Genomic DNA, 9,338 nt, shown 5'->3' with positions numbered 1-9,338 from the left:
AGCGTAATTTTACAAATTACAAGTCATAAATTATTCCTTTTTCCAAACAAGGAAATATACGAGAAAAAATAGAATAGATTCTTACGATTATTTTTGTGAAGTTTTGAAAAAATCATGTATTTAAGTATTCACGAGAAAGGGGAGACAGAAAAGAAATGCAAAGATGGAAAGTTTCGAATATGTAAAACGTAGTGAAATCCGTAAATGATTTCATAACTGCTCTTGAACATTTCTTACAAACAAACGAGTCATCTCATACTTTCCTACAGGAGAAGGACATATTCATCAAAAAAAATTCCATTGATGTTGTCTATGAATGCTTATGCATCCAGCGAAGTCTGTGATTATTTTCTTTATCTGGAAACATACGTTATAGTTTTGAAGTTATAGTTTTACATTATTTGTTCACAATCGTTATAAAAAGACCGGAAATGTATTCAGGTCACGCACATGCTTTACTGCTTTATACGTACCATCGATGTTAAAAAACAACTCGTACCGAAAGGATTAATATAATTTTTATTTAAATTTTTTGTTTCGTATTCATAGACGAAAACTGTTGTGTTGTTTGTCCGCAAATATGTAAAACGATTCCATTATATTATAAAGTTCTGAAAATCGATAGTTTTCGTTATACATTTCGTTAGTTAAAATAGTTAAATGACTTTCCAGAAACAAATCATGCTTCATGGACATTTTGAGCTTAGTTAGCGTAAAAATTAAACCTTGTTCTGTAATTAGTTGTTACATGAAATTAAATGGATTTCAAGTAGCTGGTATGTAAATGATACTTAAACTAACATGTAATGCTTAAATCGTAAAATAAATATACATGTAAAATCAGTTAAATTTAGGGAATCAATATCGATAAACGCGAAGCTATAAATAACATCTTTAAGTCAAAGATTATTTGAAAGAATTTCAATTTCACTTCAAACTTGAAAGGATATTTCAGATCAAGTAAATAACAAATTTATACCGGTATAGTGATCGCATGTTTCTTGAATTCAAACAATTTGTGTAATCGGTACGAGAATGTATGCAATATGGGATATTAAAGAGAATCGCTTTAGGCATTATTGCACCATGTACGTCATAAATCGTCGATGGAAGCTCTGAAGCGGGCAAAAGAGTTTATAGCTTCGATAAATAAACTGTTCTTTGTAAATGATAGGTTAAAAAGTAGGTAATCAGCATTAATATCAATTGGATATTCCATCGAATAATTTTAAGGATCTTTGTATTATAACATATCCTTTAGATAAAAGATAATTGTTAGTTTTATATCGAAGAATCCACAAGTGTTTCTACAGTAACAAAGTAATTAACGTTTCCTTAAGGGACTAATTCTTGTTACAGATTTCTTTCACCTTCATCTTTGAAACTATTCATAAATTATATTTATATCTTTCAAAAAATCACATCCTAATCCTTAATAATGCTCACAGTTTTGTAGTATTTAATATCTTTTGATTTATTCGAGATTTCTTCAAATCTAATACAGAATTCAAAATGTTTCACGTATTTATTATAGTCTATAGATTATGCTTACAGACTTGGTTCATGTATGTACGTATGTGTATTATACATTATTGTATTTAAGAATTTATATGATCGTCCCATGAAATACCTCTAGTCTGTAGGAAACAGTCTGTTGCTACTATGGTTTAGATGAAAGAATATTATGACATGTCGTTTAACTGTGTGATACCATCTATTAATGTACCAACGATGACTTTAATGACGGTCTAATAGATATTGCGCTACAACTTTGATCGACGTGACTTATTTCTATGATGCACTTCGACAAGCTGATTTCAGCCAAATCAAGTCAAACGAAGTTTCTTGTGTTTAATATTCATATAAACTTACTATGCATGTACGTAGTTTGTTTCAGTAGCATCTACGTAGTTTAAGAAACTAGTTGATGACGTTATTTCAATAACACAATCATAGTGGTTTTTAGAATAATCATGATTCGAACGCAGACTATTAGGGGATGATATGTTTTAAGAACAAAAATTATAGTTTTCCCTTCTAAAACATGAGATCGAGATTGAAATAATTTTGAAAGAAGAGCGAAATAATTTTAATTCTTTAACCATTTAATTCTACCTTAATAGCAAAATACAAGAACGTGTTAAGTATACATTATTACTAATTTAATTATTTATATCACTAATAAACAATATTCTTAATTCGCAATTCTTATATTATTTAACTATACTATTAATGAAATGATTTTATATAACTTGCAATTCAATGGAATAAAAACATGAATGAAATATTTAAACATACCTACGTACATAGATTTCCAATAATTTTAAGTAACTTTATGAATTAACACGTTATAATATATTTTGCATATATATACGGTATATATCTGTTACATTTATCAAAAATGATTCTTGTTCAATTACATTCGCCACTTATATCGCGGAAGCGTAAAATTATTTCAAACAATATGAAAATAATTTATCGTGAAAAATATTTTACGTATTGTTTCTCGTTTTTATCGTAAATTAAGCACGTTCCCATTTCTTGCCATAAGAAATAATGGATAATCGATAACAACAGCGTAACGAAAGTAAAAATTATTGTTCATTCACGTTTTGAACGTAATTTTATCAGCTGTACTTTTTCAGCTACTTTGATTTTACTTAATTTCAAAGAACATATTTAAATAATAGCTGGCTTAACGTATAAAATATAACGTCGAAACATTACCGCGACTGTCTTGAACAGATTTCCGCCTGTAGATGACTTTAAACGTTTCCGTATCTCGTAATTTGCGAGAAACGAATCTCACATACATTTCTACGAGACCTTGCTCTGTCCATCTTGCAGTTCCTTCCTTGATTGACTTTCAAATTTCCCCCTGGATTCTAGGCTGTTTCTGTCATATAGAGTGAAGAGTTCGCTGGCCCTCGAAGCAAAGAGACAAGCACATAGAAAGTCTGCCTTTGGGGTTGGAAGTAAGCATAATTTACGATACGATGATCTAATCCCTTCATCACGCTTGGAATATACATGGTTGCCTGTAAAAGGACGCAGTTTTATATTCAGCAAGTTGCAAAGAAAAGATCTATGTTATTTTGTGATCTTATAGTACTCACTCGAGAGAAAAGGAAATTTTAATCAACGTTATATAATATTGATGAAATCCAATTGCTGGGTCAAGAAGAAGAGAAAAATATCCTTCGCCATTGATAAGAAATATTTGACTTTCTGTTTTAATATACTGCGGGCACGAGAAAATATTTGCGCGTGTCCATATTTTCCAATGAACCGTTTTCCTATCAGCTTTTATATTTCAAATCAAATCCTTATAATCGTATGAAAGTACCACTAAATAATACCAAGTTTAATACCTGTATCATGTATTTATATTCATATTATTTAAATACCTTTCGTAGTCACTGTATAACTGCCATCTGTGGATAATACATAATTCTCTATTTATTCCTTCTGTAGCCGATATTGCACGACATGCATTATTTATTGATTTGTACGTGTGTCCACAATAGGTAGATTTCTCTCTATGTGTATTCATAAAAAAAAATTCGTTGAATTCAAATCAGATGATGGAGGAGATTATTTTATTGGACACGTTTATTCTACCTATTCTATCGAGGGTTCGATTTAAACGTTCGATTTAAATGTTAAATAAAAAGTACGGTATATCAAATAAATAGGATTAATTTTTGGATCTACGCTTATCAGATATTTAATACTTCTCTCATTAAACATGTACTACAAATTTACGGAGTTTTAGATTACTTCCTTGTAACATTCTCTTTCTCTCTCTCTATATATATATATATATGTATTTATATATATATATATAAATATACAAATATGTACATATATGTAAGATAGTAATCCGGGGATAATTCAGGGATCTATTCTGTAGTCTAAAAATCGAGTTTTTATTATGGAGTAAATAATAAAATACAAAAATAAACAACAATTAATATGCGTCTATAACAATAAATAACAATAATTATATAAACGGGAAATAAGAAGTCTTTAGTACAATGTTTACCTGAAAATCGAGAATCGATTTTCAACGTCCTGAGCTACCGATCTTTCTTCTTCAGTCTTTAAAGTTTTAAATAACTATTCCGTAACCTTGTTTGTCTCTAATGTAACTCTCTGTCCGTCCGTTCGGGAAAAACGTGCTTCTTAAAATGATCGTCCATAAAACAAAAGAAGGTCTGTCCGTGAAACACAGCCTGTCGTGCTACCCGTAAAACAAAAAGAATCCCTATCCTACATGAACTCTAGGGAGTTTACACCGCCCCTCGAATGGGGAGTGGAACAGATTCCCTTCAGATCCCCGATTACCGTTATCCACTTCATATATGGAGTTTGAAATCCTTCTTAGAATTATGAAAGGTCCTTTCCTAATTTCTTCCAGCTTATTTCTATTCATTTTTTTTCCGTTATGGGTGAAGACCATATCACCGATTTTAAATTCGTGTTCTCTTCTTTTTTTATCGTATTTTTGTTTGTTGATTTCGAAATTTCTTGTTGAGTTTTTGAATGCTTCTTCTCTGTCTCTTTTTAGGTTTATCTTATTCACCATTATTTCCTTAGGGACGATTTCAATCATTTTTCCATTCAGTAAATGATTTGGGGCAAACCCCGTTACACTGTGTCTGGTGTTATTGTTTTCTTCTACGCTTTCTTCTGTGATTTTTGTCCAGTTTCTCTTATTTTCGTCTGAATTACATCTGATCCTGTTTACTAATGTTTGATTTACCCTTTTGTTCAGTCCATTGGAGGATGGGCAGTCTGTCGAGGTGAAAATTAATTTAATGTTCCTTTTCCTCGTATACTCTTGAATTTCTTTGGATGTCATTACTGGGTATCGGTCTGCAAGGATAATTTTTATGCAATCAGTTTCTCCTGTCGAGTCTATAAGTTTTATGATATCTTCTGTGTGTTGTGTTTTCGATGTGGACATAAAAACAGCCCTTGAAAAATGATCGATGAGTATGTGCATGTATTTCTTTGGTGAGTTGTTATTGGGTGAAATCGACCTGGGAAATTCAGTGCTTCATAAATCACACAAGGTTGTTTCTTGGGCGGTGGCTCTGGCTTTCTGTCCAATCTTGCGTTACTCCCTTGTGTTTTTCTTCCCTTCGTCTGATATTGCCCCAAGAATCCAATTAAGCCATTTGTTGATTGTACTGTTTCTTTATCGATTTTATCTTGAATGTGTATGGGTAATCCAATAACAATTAGATTTATCCCTGTCTCTTCAGAAGTCTTCCTCCTTACTTCCAATATTAATCATTCCTTTTTTATGGCATATTCAGTGAATGAACCTGAAATGTATTTAAAGTTATAAGCGTATCGTACTGCAGACCAACCTTTATTGCCAGAGGCTTTTTGAACTGCCACCTTCCAATTTTCCCAGTTGTATTCTTCATCCTTCAGCAGATTTGTCTGGTACCATTCTGATGCTGTTTTTCCCAAATATTTCTTCAAATTCTTGATCCTTTTTTCATCAGTTTGGATTTTGTATTTTTGGTATTCGGTTTCATACTCATATTAGAGTATGGAAGGGATGCGTATGTGAAATATGAATATTTCATACTCCAATCTGTGGCTTTTTGCGTTCCATCAAATTGTTTTATGACAAAGTCTGTGCCTTCTCTCTCATGCATGTTTTGTTTCTGGAAGATCTCTAATAATGTTTCTGTTTGAAGATTGGGCTTTTCGATTTCGGTCTTTATTTTCCTTGTGGGGATGATCTCCGATTCTTCTAAGTAAATATCTCGAAACACGAAGTTTAAACTTGTACCGATGTATGACGCTGCCGTTGCGTCATCCATCGTGAGTGCAATGTTTCTGTAATGGCTTACCTTGGTTAAGTTGTTTGCGGCTTTCTTCACTATCGATAAACTGAATAACCGCGGATGATGATCTCTTGCTTGATATTCTGGAGGAAAGACATCACATACTTCATCTTCTGGTTTTCTTATGAATTCTTATGGATTCTATTTTCTCCCCATTGCGTTCTCGTTCACGGCGATACGTAGCTTCACTTTTAACGGCATGGCGTAGTGAAAATCGATTTGTAAGATGGTAATTTGGTGATAATTCAGGATCGATTCTGTAGTCTGAAAATCGAGTTTTTATTATGAAGTAAATAATAAAATACAAAAATAAACGACAATTAATATGCGTTTATAACAATAAATAACAATAATTATATAAACGGGAAATAACAAGTCTTTAGTACAATGTTTACCTGAAAATCGAGAATCGATTTTCAACGTCCTGAGCTACCGATCTTTCTTCTTCAGTCTTTAAAATCTTAAATAACTATTCCGTAACCTTGTTTGTCTCTAATGTAACTCTCTGTCCGTCCGTTCGGGAAAAACGTGCTTCTTAAAATGGTCGTCCGTAAAACAAGGGAAGATCGGTCTGTCCGTGAAACACAGCCTGTCGTGCTACCCGCGAAACAAAAAGAATCCCTATCCTACATGAAATCTAGGGAGCTTGCATATATATATGTATCCTTTTAAAATTCTAAAAAATTATACAGATTCATAAAAATATAGTTAAAGACTTTGTAATATAGCGGTTTTTAAATAAATATATATAGTTTTTAAATAAATGTTAAATTTCTTCCGACTATTCGTATCACATTACGATTATGCTCTTTTAGTTCTATAGCTTACGAAGTTAGTTTAGAAGTCGAGGCTTACCTCACAGGCTTACACAAAAGTATTGGTTGAAGTTTTCCTATCAAAAAAAAAAAAAAAGTAAAAAAAAGGAAAAAGTTGTAATCGCTTTAATCCGCAGGTTGTAGTTAACACGTTTGTGTTTCGATTTAAAAGTTAATTCAATTAATCCATAATATCGAAATGTTGCTAACTGTTATTTTATATTTTTTTTATATTATTTGATATTTAATCGTTTGATGAATACCATAGATATCTGATATTTAATCATTTAGATGAATTTCATAGATATGTAATATTTCATCGTTAGAAGCGTTCCATCAAAGTTTAATATTCATCCGCCCACGTTCTCTAAGGGAAGATTTCATATAAACTAATATTCATAACGTTTTAAGACATTTATAAAATAATTACGTAACACTTTATGTTAATTTGGAAATTTAAATAAATTAGAGAATTATCAACACCATTCGTTGTTATAACGATGCTTAATAACTCGGAATACAAACAGCTTTCAAGTAATCGGATAAAATTTATCATGCTGCTAAAGTAAAAGTATGATTTATACAAGGTAAAATCTCCTTTGTAAGTAGTGTGATGCTCGTAATGTCAGGCACACGAAGTATACGCGCATATTATATCACGTAATTTCAGCTTTATTCCATCTCTTAATCGCTTGGTTTGAAGAAGCCGTAAGTAACAAGCGAAGCCATAGCGTAAAATAGTTTTATTAAACTTGTAAACAAATATAAGAAATATAGTCGTAGTATCCAACTGCAAGTTCAAATGCGAAAAATAACGTTCGGGAAAATTTGTGACATGGTGAGAAATTTTATACTCGTATCCTAAATTGATAACATATATATTATTTGTAGAAAATTATATTTATTTGTATATATGTAAACATAATATCTATTAATGAAAAAGTTAATTAAGAAATATTCTATTATTATTACTATTCGTATCAATTATTTTTCATTTAATAAAAAACTAGTGTACACCAACTCATGTTCATTCTACTGATCTTATTTTTACGGTTCGAAATATATATATCGAATTTCGATTTTCCATCGTGTTTCGCTTATGATTCGTAAATATTAATTAGCATGCGATTAATTGGTGTTATAATTCAGAATGTTCGATATTCATTTACATTTATATTACTTTCACGTTATAGTTAAATATTTAACGTTGGTTAAATATTTTATTATTTGAAAGACTTGTGTCTATACTTCATATGCGACAAAAATTGAGAATTATTCACGTTTTTTAATTTAACGATCCTACTTTTATTTCAATTAAATCTCGATTCTTAAACTTTCATTTATTCGCGTCAAAATTAAATCCTAAGCTTCAATCCTACGCTTCCCTATGTAAAAACCTTTTAATCCTTATTTTTCGAATAGTTTGCGAGAATTGATCTTCGCGCAAGAATTAACGCCACTCAAGTACTAATTGATTCCATCTCCAGAGCGCTTAAGTGACATTCGATTGTCGCTTGAGTAGTTCTTATCCTCGCTGTAAAATACGACAGAATTTCGATTCCTCGATCATTAATTACATTATGAGACTACTTTCTCACGCTTTTCCATTCCACGCCGTGATTCCGCTCGCCTAACTACTCTTTCGCTATAGCGCCGATCAGACTTTCAACAAGGTAACGATTAATCTCGATAATGAAATTTCCATCACTATCGCAATAAAAAAGATTATTCTACGTTAAGCTATATCTTCTTTTATTAATTGACAGAATGCATCGATACGTTGATCGCCACGTGAATTTTATAGATTTTGGCCAATAGATCGAATAGAAACACAGAGTGTGATTCTACGTGAAAAATAAGAAAGATAGGAAAAACACCTGGTATGATTTATTACAATTAATTTTTTTTCATCCGAGGATCGAAATTGAGGATTTAACCGGTGTACTGAAATTTTTACAAATTTTATTCCACATTTTCCACTCGGTTTTTCACGTAGAATCAGTAATTGCTCGCTTCTGCCGCAATATTTTTCAGCCCATTTACATTATTAAAAGAAACGTTTTACTTTTCCAAGGTATTGTATTACATTCGCGCACTCTTCTCCGACAACGTTACCTAATTCTTCATATCGTCGGAAATTCCTTGGCCCATTATTCGCGTTTCATTCGTTGGAAACTTGCGTTAATTTGTTCGCCAACTGGAAGTTGCATAAGTCCGTCGATTTTTATTTCCACGAACTGTTAGAATAGGATAAAATTTTGTTGCCATAAATTGTATTTAACGCGGAGTTATCAACCACGAGCTATTGTATAAAGCTTATTACTTATTGTATAGAACTTTTACTATATCGTAGATCAATAACGTACTAAGATTATGAAAATTTATGATTTATTTAAGACTTATTTATGACTTATTATTTATTATTATAATATTAAGACTTATGTACGCGACTCGAATATTTATGTGTTCTCCTTCAATATCCTTAATCCCTTCGATATGACGTATAAAATTTACAAATTGCCATTTTAACACAATTCAAATATAGTTCGCGTGGACTACACGCGAACGATGTGGTTTCGAATTTATTAACTAAGCGTTATACGTTCCTCAATGTGGACATTACTTATGTACATGGAATGTACGATTATAGTTAGAA

General features: G+C 31.5%; 1 protein-coding gene and 1 long non-coding RNA gene across 2 annotated transcripts; both read right to left on the bottom strand.

Annotated features, from left to right (window-relative positions):
- Nucleotides 1–342: 342 nt before the first annotated feature.
- Nucleotides 343–3,221, bottom strand: LOC126926853 (uncharacterized). The gene is made up of 4 exons (XR_007714948.1): nucleotides 3,117–3,221; nucleotides 2,728–3,038; nucleotides 474–611; nucleotides 343–357 (listed from the first exon to the last, which is right to left on the bottom strand). It is a non-coding gene; the product is annotated as an uncharacterized LOC126926853 (long non-coding RNA).
- A 964-nt stretch (nucleotides 3,222–4,185) lies between these two features.
- Nucleotides 4,186–5,296, bottom strand: LOC126926828 (uncharacterized). Its single transcript, XM_050743219.1, has 2 exons — nucleotides 5,046–5,296; nucleotides 4,186–4,878 (listed from the first exon to the last, which is right to left on the bottom strand). Exon 2 carries the CDS (start codon nucleotides 4,862–4,864, stop codon nucleotides 4,268–4,270), a length of 597 nt encoding a protein of 198 aa, XP_050599176.1. The 5' UTR covers nucleotides 4,865–4,878; nucleotides 5,046–5,296; the 3' UTR covers nucleotides 4,186–4,267.
- Between the last annotated feature and the right edge of the window lie 4,042 nt (nucleotides 5,297–9,338).

Source organism: Bombus affinis, unplaced genomic scaffold (genome assembly GCF_024516045.1).
Source record: "Bombus affinis isolate iyBomAffi1 unplaced genomic scaffold, iyBomAffi1.2 ctg00000059.1, whole genome shotgun sequence".
NCBI lineage: Eukaryota > Metazoa > Arthropoda > Insecta > Hymenoptera > Apidae > Bombus > Bombus affinis.
This window is presented reverse-complemented; position numbering and strand designations above follow the sequence as displayed.